Source organism: Hemicordylus capensis, chromosome 5, assembly GCF_027244095.1.
Source record: "Hemicordylus capensis ecotype Gifberg chromosome 5, rHemCap1.1.pri, whole genome shotgun sequence".
In the NCBI taxonomy this organism is placed as follows: Eukaryota; Metazoa; Chordata; class Lepidosauria; order Squamata; family Cordylidae; genus Hemicordylus; species Hemicordylus capensis.
Window position 1 is genome coordinate 128,945,945 of NC_069661.1, and position 27,282 is coordinate 128,973,226.

The following is a 27,282-nucleotide window of genomic DNA, read 5'->3' on the forward strand; positions in this document are numbered from 1 at the left end:
ACAGCTGGGGGGCCAAGGTTGGGCAGGCCTGTCCTAGAGATTGATGGAATGTTAGGAACTGACTTAAGTAGGCTAGCAAAAATGCTTGTTATTATCATGGGAGGGTAGAAGGTGGAGAGAAAGGACTTCTATATTGCAAATATCTCTGATGCTACCAACTTGTTTCCAAGCCCAATTCAAAGTCGGGATGTGCAGAAACACCCCCCAAAAAATTTAATTTGTCTTACAGAAACTTGTTTAGCTTCCACCGAAAATTCACTGATGTTTCTCTTGGGAAGAGCTCTAAAATTCATTTCAAATTTAATTTTTGAAATTTTGGTGCCATAATTCATGCTGGTTTCAACCTTTAAAGTCCAAAACAAGGGCTGCCTTGCCTCTTTGCACACTCAGGTCAGCATCCGAAGTCCTGCTCTGCATTCCTACCTTCAGAAATGATTTTTTAAATTATTTATTTAATATCCTTACTCTGAAGGATATTTACCAAAGCTCTGTCATCTGTTTCTGTAGGATACACCACTACATAGGGCTAGAGGTGATGGGTGGGGAAGAGTTGATTGACCAAAAAGAAAGGGGAGCAAAACTGTCCATAATCCAGGAGGGCAGAACTGGAACAAGTAAAACCCCAAACAGCAGACAAGCATCAGTCATCAGAAAGATCAAACGTAAGAAGACTAACATAACATGCACATGAAATGATAACTCTGTTTCCTACCAACAAGCCCATTATCTCAGTTGTTGTATGATACAAAAGAGAAAACAAGCTGAGAGCCAGTTTGGCAAAAACAAAGTTAGCACCTCAAAGGAAATCCTAATGAAACTGTGAACACAACAGAGTGCAAGACAATGGATGATATTAATTTTCCAGCCTCATGTGCATGCCCACAGAGGCAAACACTTAGTTTTCTTATAGAATTGCCAGTGCCCCCCCACTCCACTTGGCCTGGCTCTTATAACAGCAGTCCAGCATACAGAAATGTAGTAGGTGAAGTGTGTCCCAGTTATCTCTGGGCCATAAAAAGCTTCACATTTCTGCACGTCAAGCTTCTGTGAAAGGCACAAGAGCAAGAACAGGAGTATGTTTATGAAGAGCCCCTCCTCGATCACTGAATTTGAAGAGGAGGGAGGATAGAGCAGAAGAGGAAGTGTGGAGGAGAGGTGAGGAGAATGGCAGGCTATAGAATTTCCCTCCTTCTTTTCAAATTCAGTGTACAAAAGACGAGGAGGGGCAACTCTTCACACTGCCACTTAGCCAAGCGCTGGTGAGCAGGGGCAATAGCATCCCACCACCTGAAGTGATCACCTCATTATGAGATCAGCTTTGGATGGATATAATTGCAAAGTCTCTACCCTTACTACCAGGCCGGTCAGTTGGTCACTGGGTGTCTCTCTCTCACACACATACACTTCTGTTCACTTAAGAGTACAAACTAATTTAATATTTACTTTAATTATGAGTGTAGTTTCTTATTGAATCAGCTTAAATGATGCTGAAGACTGGAAAACAGTTATTATGGAGCTACACATAAGGGGCAAACTATACGGGATGCTGAAAGACCCACCTGTTAAACATGGTTTGCTACCACATTCCTATAAAGTAAGTGTGGAGGCAACATTTAAAGCACAAAACAGCAGGTTGGGTGGGGTGACAAACCCTTCCCCTACTTGATTTTCCTCTCCAACCACCTCTACCAAGCCATTTTCCTCCTGGTGGGTTTGCGAGACCAGAATTAACCACTGACCAACAGATAAATGGCGGTGGGAGGCCATTTCAGTAAGGGCAAAACATGGGCTGAGCAGTGGAGGCACCAGGGCGCTTTCCAGATTATCGGTTCAACAGTAGTAAAATGCTTCAGTTCGGGCAAATTGCATTCAAAACATAAAAGGCAGGCTATTTCACAAAGCTACCAGCAGGGGGACTTACAACCGAAAAATACAACCTTTTTACACTGGGCATACAACCTTATAGCCATAAATCGCAGTGATTAAATCCATGACAAGGCATCAGAAATGTAAACAGCACCCTGCTGATAGCATAGGGACTGCGGTGTCACAACACTGGAAGTGTGGAAGCACACTTCACAGATACATCATGACCCTGCTGTAGGGTCTAATCTGGAAAACACCTGGGAAGAAAATATTGGGAGGAGAGCATAGAAGGGACAAAGTGCATTAGGATTCATGTGGGGCTTTCTCCCATATGAAAGAAGAGTAACAGTGTATGTTGCATTAATGGCTCTCATCCTAAACACAAGTGGAAGTGATCTCTTGCAAAACTGCTGTCAAAAACATTGAACTAGGTCTCACAATCAGTGAGACCTGGTTTGGGGTGGTGAGCGTCCCCGCACATGAGGGAGCCCTGGGCAGCCTGCGAGCCCGGTCGTTTACGCGATCAACAAAAATCGGGCTAGGCTCTCCGAATTTTGTTGATCATCAGAATAGCCCCATTGTTTTGCTGCCTTCAATTGGCCCTTCTTCCCAGGTGATGAGAAGTTCCAGGGGTTCACAATGCCTTGAATTTTCACTGCAGGCTGATAGTGTCTTTATAATATTTGGTTTGTTTGCACAAATATACAGGCTGAGCACTGAAGAGAGATAGAAGACGGCAGATCATTCTTAGAAGTCAGCAGCAGAATACATCAAGGGGGTCAAAGCCTCTGTCCCAAGAGATGCCCTTCCCTTGGCTGTTCCATTCCAGGCTTTCTCTTGAAAAATCCTTCTTGAGTCTCCATCTAGAAACTTGCCTGTTCTTTTCACTTTACACACATGGTTACATCAGAGAGCCCAAAGGCTCCATCTCAAGATGCTTCAGTTCTTTGCCTCTGCTGCTCCATTCCAGGTCCTCTCTCCCTTTTTGCCTCTCCCATCTAATCTATCCACTTGCCTGTTCTTTTCACTCTGGCTTCTCTTTCTCCCCCTCTCTCTCACACACATACACATACCTCTACTTTGCCGAGAAAGGGGAAAAACAATAACGTCACCTTCAGCTTCTCCTTTCAGGTGAGTCCTCATGTGTGCTTTTTGTCAGACCCATCATTATTCTGATTAGTCAGAATAATACGCAACACATCCTCTCTTTACCCACTATTCAGTGATTTGCTTACAAAAGAATAGCCAGCTGGCTATCCCCACATTCACAACAATACATTGCACTTCCAAGTGGGGAGTTGTGATGCATCTTTTCCCTGGGGGTCATTCCCACCCAGGACACTGGATAATAACCCAGGCATACACTGCAAGACAGTTGTACACACACTCAGCCCCACCTCTAGCTTGCAATTTTAAAAGTTAACTACATTGCAGTGGCATCCTAAGTCATTCCCGCTCAGCCACAGTTCAACCTGCAATAGGAGAATAATGGACTGTATTTCCCTTGGCACTGGCAGCAGGGCTATTTTTGTACTTGGTGGTGGTTGTTTTTTCTCAAAAATGTTAAAAATTACCTTATCTATCTATCTATCTATCTATCTATCTATCTATCTATCTATCTATCTAAGTTCTATTCCAAAAATGGCTCGGGGCAGTTTACACAGAGAAATAATAAATAAATAAGATGGATCCCTGTCCCCAAAGGGCTCACCATCTAAAAGGAAACATCAGATAGACACCAGCAACAGTCACTGGAAGTACTATGCTGGGTATGGATAGGGCCAGTTACTCCCCCTGCTAAATAAAGAGAATCACCACATTAAAAGGTGCCTCTTTGCCAAGTTAGCAGGGGATAAGGCCTGAGAGTATTAATTCCTGGTTTTGCTACCACTTTGTGTTTGGGAGTGGACAAATTGCTGCCCGTTCACAGCTGTACTAAAATCCTGGATTTCTCCATTGTTTTCTATATGCAGCTACAATTTCTGTTTCTCTTTTGTGGACCTGAGATCCACAAAAAGCAAACATTGTGCCAAACATGCCCAGAAGTCCTATCTCCAAACAAGTGAATTAGTCTTTTTCTTCATCTGTAGTTAAACTCTGCTTGATATGGCTCAAGCTTCCAGTGATCTTTACTCAGTTTTTACCTGGCTACCAAATAACCAATGGAAGAAAGCTTTGCTCAGGCAGTATGCAATAATTACCAGTCTCTCTTCCTAACTATAACTTGCTATATAAGTAAGGTAGAAAAAGAATTTCCACAGAACTAGGTAAGGTAGAATTTCCACGGGGTTTTTCTCAACCCTGCATGATAAGCTGCACCTACCAAAATTCCCTCTCCTAACATAATAGCTAAAGGTACAGTAGCTCTGTTGAGTTCCTTTGCATGTGATCAGGGGCTCACCTGCCATGTACTATACCTAAAATCCTTCTCAGTACATCAGGAAGATACAGCGGACCCATAAATTCCCCTGGGGACCAGTTGTTGGTTTAAGAGAATCCCCAACTGCCTCATCTACCAATTCAACTGTGAATCTCCTTGTATGCCAAGCTCCAGGAGTGGCATCAATCCCTGGGTGACTACTGAAAGTAATTCTGAAGATGTTAATGGCTTGATATTATGAACAAGTTGTTCTGGTAAGAACTAATCTGCCTACTTTCATTTCACTATAATCTTAATTGATAATTGCCATCCTCACAAATTAGCCCACTTTCGCCTTAAATATTCACATGTCTACCATCTTGAATTGGAGTGGGTGACATCATCACAAACTAGGCCATTGAGGCATCCGTGTGTCCCTACACCTGTGGCAAATTTGGTTAGAATCGGTTAGGTGGTTCACAAGTTAGCCCACTTGTGCCTCAAATGTTTGTGTGTCCACCATCTTGAATCAGGGTGGATGACATCAAACTATGTCACTGAGGTGTCTCTATGTTTCCCTACAGCTGTAGCAAATTTGGTTCAAATAACAGGCAATTCACAAGTTAGCCCTCCAGCACCTCAAACATTGAACTGGGTGAATGACATCATTACAAACTACACCACTGAGATGTCCCTTTGTGTCACTCAGTACGATCATACCAAATTTGTTTCAAATCAGTCAGACGGTCCACAAGTTAGCCCACTTCTGCCTCATAAGAACATAAGAACAGCCCTGCTGGATCAGGCCCAAGGCCCATCTAGTCCAGCATCCTGTTTCACACAGTGGCCCACCAGATATTCATGTGTCTGCCATCTTGAATTGGGGTGGATGGCATCATCACAAACTACTCCATTGAGCTGTCCCAATGTGTCCCTACAACTGTACCCAATTTGGTTCATATTGGTCCAGGCGTTGTGAAGTTCATAGTGGGGGGACACACACAGAGAATGCTGGGTGATCTCATAAGCTTACTTTCCTTAAGGAAAGTAAGCTAAAAATACTGGCAGTAGGGATGTCCAAAGCCGGTGAATCTACTTACAACCTAACAACCCTAATTTGAAGCTGAAGACAGATGAGGTTGTTTTGTAGGAGGTTTGTATGATTCTAATACCTGATTGGTCAGAGCAAGCAGTGGAATAAAAAAAATAGCAAAGACTCTCTTAAACCTATTTCAGCTCTTTGTTAAAATCTACTATCTGCCTTCAACCCAAGAGTTTGGAAGAAGAAGAAAAAACATGTTCACAAGAGTTCACCCCAAAATAATTTATTTACACATATTTAGAAATGAAGAGTGGTGAGGTGTCAAGTGGGCCCCAGCTGTGGGGTTTCGAAACCATTAAAACATGTTCAAAAGGACATGTTTAACAAGGCTTGAGCTCCCTCTTGTCTGAGATTCTGATGTTTTGGAATATGTAATGCTGCTCACAAACATAATTATAGACTGCTATTTTGTAATAGCAGATATGCATTCCCTCAGAGTGTTTTGTAGGCAGGTGAAGCTGCTCTCAAGACCCTGAGAGGATCCTTGTGGTCTTTAAAAGAAGAGAAAAAACTGTAAAAACTATAAAATACAGGCTAAAAGCATGAGTGCAGGGACGTGGGTAAACACAACGTACTAAAATGTCCCCTTCTCTGGCATTTCTCCTTTTAACTTGTATTTTATTGCTGGTTTTACATGATGGTTAATTTGTTTTTTAATTGTTGGAATTCACCTTGGGGTCTATGTAACAAAGGTAGCCTAATGAAACAGAGAGAGAGAGAGAGAGAGAGAGAGAGAGAGAGAGAGAGAGAGAGAGAGTTAGTTTAAGACATCATCAGTGGGGATTCCTTCCACTCCCATCCCTACCCCTGGTTGTCATTCAAAGGAGAGCTCAGTCCCGAGTCTCTTGAAACTGTACCAACCTTATCTGCCATCTCAGATGAAATGTTGCAGGTGTGGCTTGGGGGAGATGTTCTCTGGCATCTCTTGCCTTCACTTGGAAAGGCCCAGGAATTAGCAAAATTGTAGCTGTTCTCTTCAAGAATACCTGAGGGGAGGAAAAGATGATAATATATGAAACTGAAAGCCTGGCTAGAGTTTTCTAGTTAAGAAAAATTCTATGTGTCAGAATCTCCATTCCTGAACAATCTATCATCTGTGGGAAAGTACCCAAAGCAACCTGGGTTAAAACCTGAGAGCAAAAGGCATGCAATTGTCTTGCAGGCTTCTTTTCCATAACGAGTAAGTCATCAAGGGTAACAGCACTGGCAGTTCTGGAAAGCAATTTTGCTGGTATTTGGGAGAGACAGCGGCACATCCCCACCCCCCACCCCAGCAGGGCCGGTTATCTCTGCTCAGGTCTGGCAGGGCAAGATGCCAGATAGAGGTGCTGGATCGGGACCAAATCAGAGCTTTAAGTATTCACTATGTAATCACCTTTTTCTACAGTGAGGCTGATTAAGTAATGGTAAAAGAGCAGACGATTATGCTTGCTCGGAGCACCAGAATAGTGATGCTACTCTGTGTATGGTAGATAATGGGGCCTTTTTCATGATCAAGTGTGAGCATGGGCGGGTGGGGAGGAAGCCTTGGAAGCCCCCGCCCAAGACGATCATCCTGTTGGTGCTGGTGTTGGGCATGTGGATTGCGCGCCCAGATGCTCCACTGCTGCCCCTAGCAGTGCAGAGGCCAGGATGTGTTGTCCCCCGCCCCCAGAAATCCCACAATGCACTGTGCCGCTGCACAGTACATGGTGGGGATGCCCCCAGAAACAGGCGGGCACCCATCAGTGTTCAACACCGGCTGAAAGCAGCCAATGTTGACACATGGTCAGGCAAATAGGATTAAGGGAGCACTTGCTCCCTTAACCTCATTTAAGAAGTGGGCTCCAAGGTGCTGCCGGGTCAGATGCCAGATGGCTCCTGGAGGTTTCCATAGGTAGCGAAGCCCAGGCTTAGCTGCTCTAACCAGGCCTTGGCTGCTCATGAGAATAGCCTCATTATCTCTGAACTGGGGGAAGACACCTGGCTTTCTTCTTCAGTAGAAAGGAAAATGCACTTTGCATATGTTCAGAAACAATTTCAGAGACAAGGCTCAGGCAGCAAACTTTCATTTTCTTTCCTAAAGAAGCAAGCAAGCAAACCAATCAATCAGTCAGTCAATCAATATGAAAACAAGGGGTTAAGGACAAGGTACGTTTGTTTTCTAGGGTTTGATTTCTGGCTGGCTAGTGGTTTGTTTTTGACAGGGCAGTTTCAGTTTCAGTTCTGCTTAGAAATACTGTGGCCGCCTTTGCACATAAGAAAAAACTGTGGCCTCAATGGAGCTGCAATTTGCCCCCATTGCCCCCGCTGCATTCCCAGACAATCCAATCTGCAATGAGACGATCTGGAGTATGGGAGACTGAGAAGTTGGGGGGGGGGACTGACTGCGTGGGCTTCCTCCTTCACATGAAAGACAGCTGCAGTAGCCAAATGGAGACATTGAGAGGGAGGAGTTTTCTACCCTCAACTCCGAATAGAAACAGTGGCAGCCTTCAGACAACACAACACCACTTTCTAACCAGAGTTATCGCCCATCAAACGAAGAAGGAACTGAGGGTGCACCTTGAGGTTTGTGGCCAGGACATAATTTGGGACATAAGTCTGAGGGAGTGGGGAATGCTCCCTTTAAAGGGAGCCCTTCCTTGGGTGATGCGCCCATATTATATTTTTATGTTGTTGTTGTTGTTGTTGTTATCATTATCATTATCATTATTAATTCAATTTCTATACCACCCTTCCAAAAATGGCTCAGGGTGGTTTACACAGAGAAATAATAAATAAATAAGATGGATCCCTGTCCCCAAAAGGCTCACAATCTAAAAAGAAACATAAGATAGACACCAGCAATAGTCACTGGAGGTACTGTGCTGGGGGCGGATAGGGCCAGTTACTCTCCCCCAGCTAAATAAAGAGAATCACCATGTTAAAAGGTGCCTCTTTGCCCAGTTAGCAGGGGATTGCCCAGTTAGCATATCCTCTTGCACAGAGGATGCTCCTCTGGGGTTAGGGCCCTCTTTGTAGTGGATGATTCAATCGTTAGGGGCACAGAGAGATGCATTTGTGACCCATGTGTAGATGCAGGGTGATTTGCTTGCCTGGTGCAAAGGCTGCCGACAAAGCATCTCTAAAGACTGTTAGGCCGTGCTGAGGAGTCAGCTGTCATTATGCACATTAGAGGTGTGCAAACCGGCTTGACGTCAAGCCAGTTCGACGTCGAGCCAGTTTGATTGAGCCAGTTCGACATCGAGCCAGTTCGGACTGAACACCCTCAAATGTTCGGGGGTGTGTGTGTGCAAACTTATTTTAGTAAAAATAATTTTTAAAAAACATGTTTTTACCTTACTCCCCTTGGGGGAGTTTCTGGAGGTGGCAGTGGGGGTCCATGGAGGTTCCCCCTCCTGCCGCCAACTGTCCTCATGCTGGCTTTTCAGCTGTTTGGCCACTCTTTGGCCAGTTTTTGGCCTTCTCCCGGTGGCCCGGTGGCCATTTTGGAGGCCACACACCTGTGCACTTGGCCTCTGCATGGCCCAAGCCACACAGACGCCAAGTGCGCAGGCGTGCGGCCTCGAAAATAGCTGCCGTGGCACCTGGAGAAGGTGAAAAACAGCTGAAGAGCAGCCGAAGCTGACTGAAGGGTGCCATGAGGACAGCTGGCTGTGGAGGGGGAACCTCCGTGGACACCCCACACACACACCGCCTCCAGGAACTCCCCTGAGGGGAGTAAGGTTAAAAAAAGGTTTTTATCTTTTATTTAACTAAAAGCAGTTTGTGAAACACACACACACACACTAGTCTGAACCGAACCGGGGAGGTTCAAGGGGGTGGTGGACCGAACTGGCCCAGTTGGGTTCGAGGCCGGTCCAGACTTGAACCCAACTGGACCAGCCGGTTCCATGCACATCCCTAGTGCACATTGGCACCTGCAATGTTAAGAAATGCAATCGGGAGGTCCTGGAAGCCAAATTGAGGCTGCTAGGTAGCATATTGAAGTCTAGGACCCCCACAGTAGCGTTCTCTGAAGTGCTACGTGTTCTACGCAGAGGGACAGCAAGACAGGCAGAGCTGAGATGGATGAGACAGTAGTGCTAGGAGGATAGATTTAGAGTTGTTAGGCACTGGGATACATTTTGGGGCAAGCAAAGCCTGAACAAAAGGGACAGCCTCCACTTGAATCAAGAGGGAACCAGATTGCTGGTGCTTAGCATGAAAACGTTTGCAGAGCAGCTTTTAAAATGATGCCTGGGGGATTACTCCCAGGAACTGGGCAGTATCTGCTTTGGCAAGCAAAATCCCCTAAAGTGCAAGGGTGCAAATCTTTCAGATAAACCAGAAGGGGACAGAATAGAGCTAGGAGTAGAGCAGAAGGAAACACATAACACCAGGTCAAAAAGGTCAGATGACAGCAAGGGAGATAGCATGCACCAATGCCAGGTAAGAGACTCAGTGTATAGGCATTTATTTACCAATGCTAGATGCCTCAGAGCCAAGAATACTCAGAGCTGGAGTGCTTGGTTGCTAATGAAAACATGGATACCGTGGGCATAATAGAAACCTGGTGGAACAGTGAGAAGCAGTGGGACACTGTTATTCCTGGGTACAAACTAAACAGAAAGGTGGGGCGGGGCAGATTGGGAGTGGAGTAGCACTATATATTAAAGAAGAGATAGATTTCAACAAGATAGAAAACCTAAGAGGACTGGAGTCCTCCACAGAATGATTATGGGTGACAATATGAGGAATGAAAGGAAATGTGTTACTAGGGAATGTACTAGTTAATAGGATCTGCCCTCTGGATCAAAACGCAGAGAATTTGGAGACGCAAAACAGAGGGGCGTCAAAGACAGACAGAGCTGTAGTAATATATGGGTGACTTCATTGACCAATAGATTGGGCAAATTCATGTGTGGGTATCAACAGAGAAGCCAAATTTCTTGACCTGCTAAATGACAGTGCTTTAGAACAGTTGGTCGCAGAACCAACCAGAGAGAAGGCAACCTTGGACTTAATCCTGAGTAGTGCAAAGGACCTGGTGTGAGATGTCAGAGTTGTAGAATCATTGGGGAACAGTGACCATAGTGTGATCCAATTCAGCTTATATGAGAATGGAGCGTTGGCAAGGAAGTCATTGCCGATGCGTTAGACTTCAGAAGAGGAAACTTCTCAGAAATAAGGGGACTGGTAAAAAGGAAGCTGAGAGCGAAAAGTGGGGGGATGTCAAATCACTCCAGAAAGCATGGAATGCATTTAAAATCACAATAACAGAAGCTCTGTTGAATGTATACCAAGAAGGAGAAAAGGTACCACCAAGTTTAGGAGGATGCCAATGTGGCTAACAAGCAGAGTCAGGGAAGCTATAAAAGGGAAGAAGACTTCTGTCAGAAAATGGAAGTCCTGTCCAAATTAAGAGAACAGAAAGGAACATAAATTCTGGCAAAAGAAATGCAAGGAGACAAGAAGAGATGCAAAAAGAGTTTGAGGATCATCTAGCTAGAAGTGTCAAGGGGATTAACAAAAACTTCTTTAAATATATCGGAAGCAGAAAACCTGCCAGGGAGTCAGTTGGACCCTTAGATGATGAGGGTGTGAACGGGATTATTAAGGAGGATAAGGAGACTGCAGAGAAGCTGAATAAGTCCTTTGCATCTGTCTTCACTGAGGAGAATACTGACCATATACCTGCTCCAGAACTGAGCTTGGAAGCTGAAGAACGGGCTTGAACGTCCGGCATTTCCCTTTCCACTTAGGGCTCTAATCTGCATTGGATGATCCTGAGCATTATTTTGCTAGTATGTGAAATTCAGTATATTGTGAGGTGGTTTGCACAATCTGTTAAATCTGTTAATGGGCTTATACAAATCTAGGGTGTGGTCATATTTGGAGTACTTCATACAGTTCTGGTCACCTTAAGAAGAACATTGTAGAACTAAAAAAGGTGCAGAAGAGGGCAACCAAGATAATCAGGTGCCTGGAGCACCTTCGTTATGAGGCAAGGCTACAGCATCTAGGGCTTTTTAATTTGGAAAGAGGTGACTATGGGGAGACATGATAGAGATATATTAAATTATGCATGCAGCAGAGACAGTGGACAGAGAGAAAATTGTCTCCCTCTCTCAACACTAGAACCAGGAGTCATCCCATGAAACCGAAGGCCAAGAGATTTAGGACCAACAAAAGGAAGTACTTTTTTACACAGCACTGCCATGGGGTGTGGTGATGGGCACTAGCTTGGATGTCTTTAAAAGGGGCTTAGACAAATTCATGGAGGCCAGGTCTATCAATGGCTACTAGTCTGGTGGCTAAGACCACCTCCAGCAACAACAAGAGAGAGAACATGCCCTCACCTCTTGTCTGTGGGCTTCTCAGAGGCATCTGGTGGGCCACTGTGTGAAACAGGATGCTAGATAGGCCTTGGTTCTGATCCAGCAGGGCTGTTCTTATGTTCTAAGGAACAGGACCTTTTTAGTAATGACACCAAAGCATTATAATACTGTCTCTAGTAAGATCTGTTGGGGTCTCTCTCTTCCCAGATGCACATGTGCTTTGAAAGTTCATCTGTTCAAATAAGCTTTTAATATTTAATCATCCACTGCTTTTATTAAGACTGTATTAGTCTGATGCTGCTGACTTAGTTTTAATTGCAGATGTTGTATTTTATGTTTTTGGTATGTTTTAACTATTCTAGATGCTTTATATGTGTTCAAGATTTTTGAAAGCCACTATAATTCTTTATAGATACTTGGAATACCAATATTATAATATTATTATTATTATTATTATAAATATTTTGCAACAATATCTATAACAACGACAATATTGATAATAAAATTCAGCCATCCCAGGTCCTTGGGAAGGACTCGATGTCTGGATAAAACAAAACAGTCAATAACACCTGTCTGACTGAAATAATAATAAAAAATAATGTTGTTATGCTTTGATGTTAAGTCTTTCTGACATGACTGGCTCTGCAAACAAAAGACAAAGATACCAAAAGCTTTATGCTTTCTCCTGTCCATAGACCCATGTGGAAAATTCACTCTGGCCAAACCTTTATAGGGTTAAACCTTTTTAGCAGAATGACTTTTGTTTAAGTTTGAGTGAGGCTTGGAAGTATGTTAGCTAGGCCATACAGCTGACATGAGTAAACTTATATTGAAAAAAGCTGTCAATCAGGTAGGTAGGGATACATCCTTCTCGAAGGTTCCCAAACTGAGGTGATTTTTGGCATGTCTTATAATAGTCAAATATGGAGCACTGAAAAAATCAGCAAATAGGAGATAGGCTTGGGAGCTAAATTAAAGTGCTCATTGAGTCAGAAGTGGACTAGATGGGGCCAACAGGAATGCAATTCTGAGGTCCAATCAACAGAATACTTCAGAATCTCAACCACCAATCAGCTGTGAGTTGGACTTAAATTTGACAGAAATTGGCACTGTCCCATAGAGTTTTCACTTCATCTCCTCACTCTGAAACTGTAACCAAGCACAACACTCTACCTTGCCGAGAAACAGGAGGAAAGAGCCAGACCACGTATCTCTCTTTCTCCCTCCTGAATGAGGAGAGCCAGTCACACCTGTTTCCTGGCAGCACTAAAGGCTGTTTCAAATATTCCAGGTACTGGGATGTTTCCAGTTGGAGCAGATGTTCTGACTCCATGAAAGCAACCTCAGCTGAACTCTTAGAACTCTTGCTATCAGAGTTCAGATTCTGGTTTACGCTCTTAATGTTTATTTTGCAACCATGCTGGGAAACATTTTGCTATGCTTGGAATGAGAAAGGCCATTCCATTTCAGAAAATTTATATTAGTAGCATGACCTTGAATTTTAGGTTGCAAATATGTCTATTTAAGACATGATCATCTAGCAACTTCTTCAGCCTCTTGCAATCCAGTCACAGGAGGCACTCATTATATGAGCATCCAGCTACATGATCAGCTGTTTGTATGTACGGCTGCCCATGTCATTTAGGCCAACAACAATCACACATAGAAAACACAGGAGGGTCCCACATGTTTACTGTTGGCTTGAATGATATGGCTTGGCAATCAAATGGTTTGATTTTACCAGCACAAGATCCAATCTGGCCTCAAATGACATCAGTTGTGGTAATGAGGTATTCCATTCCCTGCTTAACCCTTCTCAAGGCTATGAATTCAGTAATGGGACTTTGCCATCTTTCCATTGCTTGTGGGCCTCAGATCAGATGGGAGATCACATGTGGCCCAATAAAACACTGAGATCCAGCCAGTGAATTCAGACCCACCATTGTATAAAAGCTCAGCTGGTTCTATTGTTTACTCCTCCAGGAACAAAACAAAGTTTAAAAAGAGAAAATCTTACCTGCTGCCCATCTCCTGCCCAGTAAATAATACAGGAGCTGGGGACTTTCCAGATCGCCAAAGTGGCTTTGCATTGGCTTGAACAGATTTGGATCTAATTCTGGATCCAAAGCATTATTTAGCCCTACTAATTACACAGCAATAAGGCTCTCCACACGAGCTGTGTGGAGAGCCTAGAGAGGTTTTGTGGGGAGAGCAGGTTTGACCCGGTTTCCCCGCAGATGAGCAGGGAGCCCGCCCGGGGTGGCCAGATTGGCCACCCACACAATTACCGGCTCCATCATGGAGCCAGTTAGGGCAGCAGGGCTCGGGGACCTCCCGGCCCCCAGAAGTCCCAGAATGACACATATGAGTGTGTGGAGCATTCTAGGGAGCCCCCTGACACCGAGAGGGTTGTTGTAGCCTCCTGCTTGGGGGGCTACTCATGAGTCACCGTGGGATGGAGTCATGCCACAGTGACACATGATCAGAGAAATGGGGTTAGCAGAGCATGCACTCCACTAACCTCATTTAAGGGGGACATTTAAGTGGGCTTGTCAGCAGGAGCCACACGGCTCCTGTTGTATCACATGATCAGCTGAAACCAGGCTGGGCTCCCTTAGCCCTGTTTTGGCTGGTCGTGAGAATGGCTTCAATGTCTACAGGAATCATAACAAAATCATGCTGCATCTTGTGTAACTTTTTTAAAAAATGAAAGTGGAAGCTGGTTTGAATTGTGAATTTCAGGTGTTTGTGAATTTCAGGTGTTTGTCTGATTCAGCCAGACTCATTATGTGTTGTTATGCGAGTTCCACTCTTTTTTTTGGCAAGCTCAATATGCTACTCTGTGTTGCCTGCCAGTTTCCAGACTTCAGACTGGAACAGACAAGAGGCTAGTAAGCTTTGATCTAAGCTCCTGAGAGGTTTTTATAGCAAATACATCAATTATCTTGGGCGATGTTCCTCCCTGCAGCTTTCTGAACACAAGCTAGGCTTAGGACTCAGTATCTACAGCTACCAAAATAGTTCTACTAAAGGGAGATCTTTTCTGAAAACAATTGTGCTCTTAAAAGCAAATATGTGATATAATTGCTCAGGAGGGAACTAGAAAGTTTGCACTGGAAAAAATTCCTGGCCTATGGATTAGCAGACACCCATACATTATTTGGCTGCAATTTTTCAGACACCATAGAATTGGAAGGGGCAGCTCCCCATGCGGCCAAGGGAGGTGATGGCCTCAGGCAGCAAGGAGACCATGATACTGCCATACAAACACCCAGCAGTAATGGCATGCCCAGAAGCTGAGGCCAGTGGTGAGGAGGAAGAAGAGTCCACAAGCTCCATTGGGCTCCGCCATCCACTGGCAAAGTACATTCGGCATGTGTTTGATGTTGTTACAGTATAAGCAAAAAAGGGCCAGCCTAGCTATCAGATAGGTAGAACCACTGGGTTTGTGACCTGAAATGCCTACACTTGAAGACAGACAGTATTTTTAAAACAGTGGAGCCAATTCAGAACCATATTCATTAGCCATATTTACAAATTATGTTCAACCCACATACAGTCTATGTACAGTGTACACACTTGCAGATCCACACAACTGCACAGGTATTTTCACACGTTAGAGAACTCGCGTTTTGGGCGGTATAAAAATGTGATAGATAGATAGATAGACAGACAGACAGACAGATAGATAGATAGATAGATGTTCGACACACGTACCGCAACACACAGCCTATCTGCACCCTACATTTGAGGGGGCTTGTACTGATGTTCAGTTTTAAAACGAATGGCTGTACAATCATTCAGATAAAAGCATGTACATGTGTACAGACATTTGTATGCACTTACAATATGATGTCTGAATAGAGTTATTATGTTCAGTCCAAATGTGCCTTCCCTTGTTAGGGCTGAACACAAACAAACCAGTTCTGCAGCTTTGCAGCTGAAACCAACTCTGGGCATGATATTGTACTTTTAAAAAAACTGTTTCTGGGATTGCTCTATTAATAAACTGACAGATAAATGAATAAACAGATAAGCACATGTGAAGTGCTTCAACAAATAAACAAAAAGGCAGGAGGCTGGACCAAGACTTGGAAGAAGGGGCAAGATCCGCAGATAAACCAACATTCCATATGCTGGTATGTTTTTCTTCATTCAAACTGTGAAGCCAAATGGAGGCAGGGTCTACATCACACATAAGCAGATCCTCCCTTAAGCATTTGAGGAGTTCCTACCCCCTGCCCATTATGAGCCACCTAATGGTGCAGCGGGGAAATGCTTGACTAACAAGCAGAAGGTTGCCAGTTTGAATCCCCACAGGTACTATATTGGGCAGCAGCGATATAGGAAGATGCTGAAAGGCATCATCTCATACTGTGTGGGAGGAGGCAATGGTAAACCCCTCCTGTATTCTTCCAAAGAAAACCACAGGGCTCTGTGGGTGCCAGGAGTCGAAATCAACTTGACAGCACACTTTACCTTTTTACCCCATTATTAGGAACACCTCTCTGCCAAACCTTTTACTCCCCCACTGCCCACAAAAAAATGTGGAGCTGCTCCTCAGGTTTCCCCACTGTCTGTCACCACTGCTAACTGGGCCAAGAGGCACCTTTTTACCGTGGTGATTCTCTTTATTTAGCAGGGGGAGAGTAACTAGCCCTATCCACCCCCAACACAGTACCTCCAGTGACTGTTGCTGGTATCTATCTTATATATATTTTTAGATTGTGAGCCCTTCGGGGACAGGGTTCCATCTTATTTATTTATTTATTATTTCTCTGTGTAAACCGCTTTGGAACCTTTTGTTGAAAAGTGGTATATAAATATTTGTTGTAGTTGTTGTTGTACCCTGCCTGTGAGTTTTCTCTTTATATTACATCCGTCTTTAGTTTAGAACATGCTACTGTGGCTGTTAGCTGGGGCCTTTGCAACTGATGCCATTTCTCCTTGCTTTCATCAGGCAGATAAGGTGAAGGGCACTCAGTAATTCTTACAGATTAGACTGGCAATAGGGTACTTTGATGCTGCATCTTCTGGGGTGTCGGGTGTGGAAGGAAGACCCATTGTATTCTATGGAAAATACACCCATTGTATTCTATGAAAAGCAGGATCCATTTAATAGGCAAGTGACATCTCGTGTATTCCAAGAGCTCTGAAATAAGGACAGCCTTTTAGGCAGTCATCGCAAAAAGCATCTGGTAAGACCCAAACCACCAATACCAATCACAGCACAGGCTTTTGAAAAACTGAAGGAACATGGTCATTTTGCAAAGTTTCTACAAAACCTTGCAGTAGAAAAACTAAATTGAATAAACAGCTTGATCCTCAAATCATCGCAGTAGCACATGTTCCATTTCTTTTAGAGCAGTTTCCAGCAACGAACAACTATGAGTAATGGACTAATATGCAGGGAGAGAATGTTGGCTGGGATGCAGTACAGACCTTCCTGCATGGCCATTTAGATTTGGAGAAAGTGGATGACTCGGTTGTCAACTATTTCAATTGGGGATTAACCTGTTTCTTGATTTGCCTGGAGATAACCACATGAAATTCATTTCTTGTTTTTTTAATCTTTTTGCTGATTTCCCAGTCAAGCAAAAATGGAGTGAGTGTCCCTTGCTTTCAAAAAAGGGATGTTTTTCAGGGACATTGGATCAACAGAGCTAGAACAAGGTCAGTCAGAAACAATGAAAGGAGACCTTTGGCATTTGGCTGTTCATTTAATGGCCCTTTCCCAGTGCTCTAAGGGCCAAACCACACATTACATTAAGCATTTTATTGGGGCCAATGTGCTTGTTTTTTATTCAGTAAAGCGCAGCTGCAGAGGGAGGGTCCCTGGACTAGGATCATGGCATGGGTGAAGGGCTGTTTTTGTTTTGTTTTACCACTTGCCCTGACCACTATCATGGTCCAGATCAGGCTCTCTGCACATGCTATTTGTCCCAGGAGGCACTGCATTTTACTCAGAAAAGCTTTTAGTACAACTACTCTGGATTAAATTCTTAATCTCCATGCAATAATGTCTGGAGGCTATCAGGGTGCATTTACAAGGATTCTGAGTGCACTTTTTAATAGTAAGTACATGTTGGACTTGTATGTCAAAAGGTTATGTTGCTCTGTCTGAACTATAGGAGAGTTTACATGTATATTTCATTTGATACACCAACTTTTTTAAAAAAACACACCTCTTGCTTCTGTTTGCAATGTGAATGTAAGACCTACACTGGCTAGAGTCTCTCCTTTCTAAACCTACATGCTTTCTCTTTCATGTTAACTGCATACACACTGCAAGAAGGCATAGCTCAGTGATAGAACGCATGTTTTGCATGTTTTGTCCCAAATTCAATCTACGGCATCTCTAGTTAAAAGAACTCCAGGTAGCTGAGCTGGGGATGTCTGCCTAAACCCTGAAGAGTGCCAGGGAAAGAAGACAGTAAAATGAAATGTCTTGCCTCAGTAGAAAGCAGTTTCATCAGCTGCGTGCATGAAAATATCACTCAATTCAGATGTAACAGGAAACTGCACGTCCCTTCACCTCTGGTTTCCTAACCTGATTGTCCGAATTCAGGGAAATGGAGTTTGGGGAAGAAAACAACCCACAGTTTCCCTCCCCAAACTCCAATCTGAACCTTCAGTTTAGAGTGGCGTTTGGATGCTGCAAACTGCATTTCTGCTGTGCCAGTGTTACATCCAAATGCTGGCACTGCAGTTTGGGCCCCATGGAACCAAGGCTCTTCCCTCAACTCTAGCCTGATTGGTAGTGCAGGCTGTCCTTCTGTCAAGAAGGAAGCCCGCACAGCCAACTCCCCCACTCTGTGCAATCTCGCTGACTGCAGAGAGGCAGCTCTCCCAAACGGGAGACGGAAGGGGGGGCACGGGAAAGCAGGTTCACTGGACCCACAGTTCTGTGTTCCATTAAACAGGACCAATGAGTGTGCTCTTAGATTATGAGCTGTGAGCCAGAGTCATTGGCTCTGTTCTCAAAGAACTTCTAATGGGTCCTTTGCAAACAAAATCTCCTGTATTTGGGCCAACCTGGACTCCACTATTTCTGCAAGGTCTATGGAGGAGGTGTCCAGCGATCCTTCTTGCAGTATTAAGTTGTATCAATTTCAATCTGTGATTCTTGAGGATGTGGACAAATTTCTTGGGGTGGTACAGCCTACTTGCCCAACTTGGCTGCTTCTATCTAGCAGGGAGATTGTTGGAGGTGGCCTAGTTAATGTCATAAATGTATCACTGACGGAGGGTAGGGTGCCCCCTTGTCTGAAGGAGGCAATGGTTAGACCGCTCCTTAAGAAGCCTTCCTGGACCCCTTAGTGATGGACAGTTGCGGGCCAATCTCCGGTCTCCCTTGGTTGGGCAAGGTGATTGAGAGGGTGGTGGCTAATCAGCTTGGGGCAATTTTGAAGGAAACTGATTATCTAGACCCATTTTAAACTGGCTTTAGAGCTGGTTATGGGGTTGAGATAGCCTTGGTTGGCCTGATGGATGACCTTTACAAGGGAACCAAGAGGGAGTGTGACTCTGCTGGTTCTTCTGGGTCTCTCAGTGGTGTTCGATAACATTGACCATGGTATCCTTCTGGATAGCCTGGGTAGTTGGGGATAGGGGGCACTGCCTTGCAGTGGTTCCACTCCTATCTGTCAGGTAGATTCCAGATGGTGGAGCTTGGTGACATTTGCTCCTCAAAACAGGAGCTGTTATATGGAGTCCTTCAGGGCTCTATTCTGTCACCAATGTTTTTCAATATCTACATGAAACCACTGGGTGAGGTCATCAAGGAGGTTTGATGCTGGGTGTTATCAGTATGCTGATGACACCCAAATCTGCTGTACTTCTCCTTTTTATCTTCAGGAAATGGCACTAATTCTCTAAATGCCTGCCTAGAGACAATAATGGGCTGGATGAGGATTAACAAATTGAAGCTGAATCCAAGCAAGATGGAGGTGCTCATTGTAGGGGCTCAGAATTTGAGCGATGAGTTAGAGCTTCCTTTGCTGGATGGGGTTACACTCCCCCAGAAGGAGCAGGTGCACAGCTTTGGAGTACTCCTGGACCCAGGCCTCACCCTGGTATCGCAGGTGGAGGCCATGGCCAGGAGTGCTTTCTATCAGTTCCAGCTGATTTGACAGCTGCACCCATTCCTTGAAGAGGATAACTTCAAAGCAGTGGTGCATCAGCTGGTAACCTCCAGGCTTGACTATTGCAATGCGCTCTGCATGGGGCTGCCTTTGTACATAGTTTGGAAACTTCAGTTAGTTCAAAATGCAGCAGCCAGATTGGTCTCTGGGGCAACCCAGAGAGACCATATTATGCCTGTCTTGAAACAGTTACACTGGCTGCCAATATGTTTCCAGGCAAAATACAAAGTGCTGGTTATTACCTTTAAAGCCCTGAACGGCTTAGGTCCAAGTTATCTTAGAGAGCGCCTTCTTCTGCATGATCCCCACACACATTAAGATCATCTGAGGAGGTCCGTCTTTAGTTACCACCGGTTCGTCTGGGCCTTCTCTGTAGCTGCTCCTTGGCTGTGGAATGCACTCCCGGCAGAAATCCATAATCCCTTAAAACCTATCTGTTTGGCCTGGCCTTCCAGGGTTTTTAAACTGTTGTAAACTGTTTTTTAAAATGCTTAAATTGTTTTAAATGTTGCCCTGGTTTTCTAGGGTTTTTAACTGTTTGAATGTTCAATTGGATTTATTCTGTGTTTATAGTTTTGATTTTAATTGTTAACTGGTTTTAATTATTTTTATTCTGTTGTAAACCACCCTGAAGGTTTTTGGAAGGGCAGTATATCTATCAATCAATCAATCAATAAAATAAAAAAATAAATTGGTCCCCCTATGAACTCACTAGGTTTTTAACTGCAGCCCCTGTGCCTCTCATCTTCAATATGAGGATAATCATGCTGACTTACCTTACAGGTTTGTAAGGATTACTGAAAAGCACTCAGAACACTACCATGTACTATATACATGCTAAATGGTATTATCGTTAGCAAGATTAATCTGATGTTGTGAAATGAGCCTTCAAGAATATGTTGTTGGAAGGAGACAATAAAATATGCTGTGTGTCCAAGTCTCTCATAAGCAATTTAATTCTGCTTACCTTCCTGTGTCATGAAATCATCTTCAACAAAGCTATTGAAGTTGCCACAGAGTCCACAGGTCTTATTATAGTGCTTTTCTGTGAGGGATATTTGAATATTCCCACTGATGTCAGCCTTTGCCACAAAGCCATGCTCTTCGCTGGATAACTTATAATAACCTGCCTCTGTTTCTATAAATACCCCATTGGAGGCATAAGGTATGGAAATTCTGTTATGAGAGAAATACAGACTCCTTAGTATTGAATACAGAAAATAAGACATTCATGCCAATGCTAAGGTGATGTCATCGGCACTTACCTTTCATCACCCTGAGTCACGGTGCCATTCAAAAACAAATGAATGTCAAAATATTCCCCAAGGTACACAGAAAGGCTGTTTCTTCTTCCATGTTGGTAATCAACTAAAGAAAGACAAGATGCTATGAGTTTTCCCCAAAACATTAATTGCTTGCTATTCTTTTGAGAATTTTGGGCAAACCTCATGGTCAGCCTCGTAAGTATTTCTGGGATCGCCTCTCTCAGCCGGTTGTATCCTGACCTGTGAGGTCTTCTCAGCTGGCCCTCCTTAGTGTCTCAGGCCCTGGTGAAGTGTGTTATGCCTGGGCCAGTAGGAGGGCCTTCTCTGTGGCCGCCCCTCTTCTTTGGAACACTCTTCCCCCCTCCCAGATTCGTTCAGCCCCCTCCCTGGCTGCTTTTAAGGCCCTTCTTAAGATCCACTTGTTTTGTCAGGCATTTGCTTCAGCATACACACTTGATTTGAAGTTGGAGTTAGCATATAGACTTTTTTAATAGAATAGGTTGTGTAGAAATCTTCAGTGACACTGTAATGCTCTGCCTGTTGGTTGGGGGTGGGCGCAGTCAAGGCAAAGCATTTCCCTTTGCATGAGAGGAGAGCTGGTCTTGTGGTAGCAAGCATGACTTGTCCCCTTAGCTAAGCAGGATCTGCCCAGGTTGCATTTGAATGGGAAACCACATTTGAGCACTGTAAGATATTCCCCTCAGGGGATGGAGACACTCTGGGAAGAATAGAAGGTTCCAAGTTCCCTCTCTGGCTTCTCCAAGATAGGGCTGAGAGAGATTCTTGCCTGCATCTTTGGAGAAATAGCTGCCAGTCGGTGTAGACAATACTGGGCTAGATAGACCAATGGTCTGACTCAGTATATGGCATCTTCCTATTTTCCCATGACAACCAGGCAAGCATGTCCTCACAACAATATGACCAGCTCCATAAACAAAAGTTGAAGATACCAACACCCTGTTGCTTGCACCTGCATAAAGGCCTGTTTGAACTCTAGGTAGTCCAAGGGGAAGCAGGGCCATGCCCTTGCTCAACCTGGGCACGCTCTGTGTGCGTGTGGTGCATATGGCCCTTCATTCTATGTCTTGGCATCATCCTGTCTTGTCCAACAAAGAAACCTGGCATTAAGATTCAAGGAACCCTGGCTACCTTCCAGGGTTCTTCAGACCTGGGGGAGCAGAGCCCAGGGCTGGACTGGGGACACTGAGAAAGCAGTGGGATGTATGTGGGGAGGTTGCCAGCTTTTGAGCAAGATGGGTAATTAAGGGTGGGAGTCGGGGCACAGGGGCGCCCCGCGGGTGGGGCACACCGGGAATATGCCCTGTTGCTCTGTGGGCGAGTCCAAGCCTGCCAGAGCCTTTCCCTTTTTCACTGTTTAGAAGACTTCCCTGATTGAAGGTCCAAAGTACTGAATAAGTGTAACCCATTTAAAAAAAACAAATCTTGGAGAGAATTCCTTCCAGTCTCAGAGAGGCAACCTCCACAGCATCAAGGTGGTTGCACCTTGCCTTCCTTCCCTGGTTGTCCAGAGTAACATCAGCCCCTTAATGGATCACCACCAGTATTCCCTATAACAGGCTTTCTCAGATATTGCTCACTACAACTCCCATCGTCCCTAGCTGCAATGGCCTTTGCCTAGGGAGGATGGGAGCTGCAGTCAGCAACATCTGGGAATCCCTGTTACAGAGCATATTGGTCACCATCGAGAGATTTTAAAAACTATCTACTATGGAAACTGACCCATTTGTGACAGGCACAAAATGATGCTTTTCAAAGCATTATAGGTAAAACGCTTTGGGGACTTTTGTTGAAAAGTGGTATATATAAATATATAATAGGCTATGGAATGCCCCATTAGTTCTGATGGTAGCATTTTTGCTAATTCTCTATAGGGCTGCAAGCTATAATTGAACAAGAGGGAACAGGGTGGGGGGCAGAGATCCCTGGGCCCCTGAGGGAGGAGGCCTGCTGGGTGATAACTTGCTTTTTGCTCTCCCCCTCATGTTCCTGAAGAAGAAGGACAGGGGTCCATCTTCACTCTCTGTCCATTGTTAAACTTTGTCCCAGGGTCCACTCCAACCTTGCTATGCCCCTGGCTCTAAGATCAGATGTTCTACCCATTCCCTGAAACATTCCCAAACAGCAGAAGGATATGCAGCAAAACTCATGCCTTGTTCCTCCTCCAATGGGTCTTCTGGTTCACACTCCTCTGCCACCTGGACATTTTTCACACAGGACTTTTAGCTCTCATCTCTTCAGGAATGGAGGGTGTGTGTTCACATATCAGCCAGATTTACCCCAAAGTAACTGCAAGCTATCAGGGAGCACCTCACACATGATTCGGGTTTTTCATTGCACGTTAGAGTGTAGCCCGATTTATATCCAGACCAGCATTTTTAAAAATCCACTTTTTGCATCATTGGGGATGGGGCAACTTCAAACTTGCAGGAAAGCCTCACAGGAAACCTGGGGAAAAACCGGCTGTCTGAAAACCCTCTTGCTGTGAGAAATGAAAAGCCCTTGTGCTCTGCCTTCAGGTTTTACCTCAGAGCAGACGAACTAGTTGGGCATGATGGCTGTGTAATTCACTGCCTTGGGGGAAATTAAAGATCTCAAATTGCATTTTGGAATTAGGGGAGTAGGCACCCTCTTCATAAATGGGATGTTTCATAGGTTCATCATTTCTATAGCATTAAAAGCATTATCCATATGTCAGCAAGGCTGAGAGGTTCCCTAGACCAGTCTTGGGTGAGTGCCTTTAATATGTTTCATTCCATTTCATCGCAAATCAGGATTCAAAATAATGGACTGTATACAAACTAACCTTTAATTATTTTAAACATCATTAAATGTTGTTTCAGAATTCTGTTATGCAATGGGGGAAAATTTTTTCCTCTGGGCCAATTACATTGTTAAACTTCAGTAAATAGAGTCACGTCATTACAAAAGAAAAAAGACTTAATGATTTTGAAATACTGACCACCAGAGAACCTTGACAGGCCACAGCTCCCTGGCAGGTGGCCAATGCCCCTTTGAAGATGTTTGTCTTCGCTCCACGTGTTATGTGCTTATCAGAGCAAAAACCAATGCAATGCTCATATAATTAGACTGCCACATGTGGCAGACATTTATCCACTTGGCATTTATCTCAAAAAAATTGTATGATTTGCTAGCTCAGGGTCCTTTCTTATTGGCCTATGATGGCTGGTGGCTACTGACTAGCACACAACCCCATTTCCTGTGTGTGAATCCAACACATTTATTTTAAATAACTAAGTCTGTTACAAACATGCCATAAATCACCAGTACCCTGACCAGAGGCATATCTAGGGAAAATAGCACCTAGGGCAAGCACTGAAATTGCACCCCCTGTCCAAACATCTGACACCCATCTTTCAGATAACTTCACCATAATATCAGCTGAAAAATACAAACCAAGCTCGTTAATCTTTTAATATTTCAAAAACTATTTAGCAGTGGACGTAGCCAGACCAAAAAAATGCTGGAAAACTACAAATTTCAGTATGCCGGGGCTCATGAAATACCCCAAAACTATGTGGAGGTGTACTTGGAAAAACTAAATAGAAGTGCCTGTCTAATGTTCTGCTATGCATTGTAGCATCACGATTACATAAATTTTAAAAATAAATGGAGAATTTGACTTTCCCCAGATACTCTGAAAATAATTAAAGGATATGCAGAGTAAACTGTGTCACTGCTTGGAATATATACTAGTATTTCAGAAAGACAGTTAAAATGAGAGAAAGAGCAAGAAACTCCCAGTGGGCCTTAATACTTAGGATTTCACATTGATTCAAAGACAAACTCACCATTAATAGCCATATTATTAAGACATCACATTTAACTCACTTATCACAAGAAGCAAAGTAAGAACAAATGAATACAATCTTAGCTCATAAACTTCAGCTCAGTATTCACAAGCCCTGATTCTCTGTACATAGTGCCAATCTGAATATGTGTACAGTGACATATTATATTAATTTTTTTTTATTACCTGTAGCCCCTTTGGGGGACTTCCTAAAGGCTGGGGGGGGTCTGCAAAGTTTTCCCCTCCCCCCACTAGCCTCTAGAGCCTCACAGGCACCATTTGAGCATGTGCAGTGGTTATATATATATATATATATATATATATATATATATATATATATAAATGTCCACTGAAAACAAAATGGCCACCACACTTGCTGAAATGGCCTCTGTGAGGCCTGGCATGGCCTAGGACCTCACAGAGGCCATTTGAGCATGCCCAGTGACCATTTTGTTTTTGGTGGCCATTTTCTTTTAATTTTTTAATTTTAAGAAATGCCGCCCCCCCTTCAAGTGGTGCCTGGGGCACGTGCCCTGCCTGCCCCACCCTAGATACGCCCCTGACCTTCTGAAAGACTTCTTATCTTTCCTAGAACTTCCTATCACTCAGGGAAATCACGGGGGCATGAAACACAGAAGTATGAAGTGGCTCTCTCTGGTATGAAAACTTTGCAGATTCCCTTTTTAATTTTCTGATTGCTGGGGAAACTTTATACATCTGTCACCAAACTGGAAAAGAAAGATGGAAGCCACCTATTGGCTGTGCATGAAAACCCAGAGAATCAGGCTGTTCAAGACACACCAGTAAATTGTTTGTGGAGGTGCCTTTACCAGAAAAGCAAACATAATAGCACTAAACAGGTTTGCATGTTCAGATACCAACTTAGACTCACCCAATAGTGAGAAGGATCTCTTGGGACAATCTCCAGCCAGCAAATAACTGCAGTCACCAGCAAAGTCATACAGTAACTCATCAAACGTTTTAATGTGGTCACCTCCAAAAAGGCTGCAGCGTGCAGAAGACAAAGCAACTTCTTTTCCCTCTGAAAAATAATCAGATGATAACTTGATTAATAATTAAAGGTTAGTTTGTATACAGTCCATTATAGATAATCAGCTATTGTCAAATCAAGAAGTTCTCAAGAAGGAACTTTCCACAGAACTGCTGTAAACTTGCAACATTCACAGGGACTGTCAGATTAGGACCAACCAATATTTACAAACACGCGTCTTTCCCCCCCTGTGTAAATGGCTCTGAGACATTTTATGCTGAGAAGAAAGAAAGAAAGAAAGAAAGAAAGAAAGAAAGAAAGAAAGAAAGAAAGAAAGAAAGAACACTCATGTTACACAGAATTCTTCTACTGGATGAATTTTTAAAAATAAAGTGAGAGGAGAGATTACTGGGAGAGGCCATGGCATTAAACATGGCCTGTAGGTTGCTGAAGACAGTAATTTGCCTTCCATTTAATCAGACCATTGGTCCACCTAGTGCAGCTTGCCCAGTTCAGAAGTAATGGGAAATCATGGTTTCCTGCTACATAAACAAGTCTCCTTTGACTGTTGGACAGCCATGGCAGCCAATCAGGATGAAGAGAGGGAGGTGCTTTCTTCCCTCAACTCCAGTTCCAGGGAAGGCTGACTCCAGTTCTGCATTCAGACATAATGGGGGCAGCCACAAACCAGAGGCCCAAGCAGCAAACCTCATTTCAAACCAAGGGTTCAATTTGGAGTTTGGTGACTGAAACCTCAGTTTGAGTTAGGGTCCAAACTGCAGTTTCATGCATTCAGACATGCAGTTACATGAGCCCTGGCCATCTGTAACTCCAGTTTTCTGTGATGTCTGAATGTGGCCTAAGTTTAGCACAGTGCTTTCAAATTATGCAGAGGAACGCTGAGACAGAGAAGCACATGGAGGGTCTCCCACTGGAAATATAAAAGCCAGCATCTCACTGATGCTTTTTGCCTTCTGGAGTAATGATGTCCCCCTGGTTTCATAGCAAATCAAGAATGGGAATCTGTGACTTACAATGCTTCAGCAGAGTACATGCTCTTAAAGGCACTGATGCTCAAAGAACTCTGTGAACTTTTACAGTATTCCTGTGTTGTTGTCATCTCAGATCGCCAACTCAGTGCTGATTTTCGTGTTACAACACCAGCCCTGTGTCTTTAACAACTCCAGCACCCTTGAGAGACTGCAGCTTCTCTCCCATAAATTTTGCATTGTGCTCTGCCACACCACACTATACCTGATCTCTTGCCCTTTTGAGCATTCCCACAAATCACAGGAAACACACCCTGCAACATTTCACAGTTGAAAACAGGGATGCTATTGTGTACTTTTAACACACCCTGATTCACACAGCGAGAAGCTATGCGTATGTTCCCTCTCTCCCACCCCCATCCACACCATTGCACA

The 27,282-nt window shown here is 44.0% G+C and overlaps 1 protein-coding gene across 1 annotated transcript in view; it reads right to left on the reverse strand.

Annotated features, from left to right (window-relative positions):
* VWF (von Willebrand factor) overlaps positions 1 to 27,282 on the reverse strand; it is a 262,224-nt gene that overhangs the window by 215,976 nt on the left and 18,966 nt on the right. Inside the window, exons 3-6 of the mRNA XM_053257896.1 lie at positions 25,760 to 25,909; positions 21,039 to 21,141; positions 20,741 to 20,949; positions 6,189 to 6,313 (exon numbers count right to left, since the gene is read on the reverse strand). Coding sequence (XP_053113871.1) covers positions 6,189 to 6,313; positions 20,741 to 20,949; positions 21,039 to 21,141; positions 25,760 to 25,909 — 587 coding nt within the window. The remainder of the gene's footprint in view (positions 1 to 6,188; positions 6,314 to 20,740; positions 20,950 to 21,038; positions 21,142 to 25,759; positions 25,910 to 27,282) is intronic.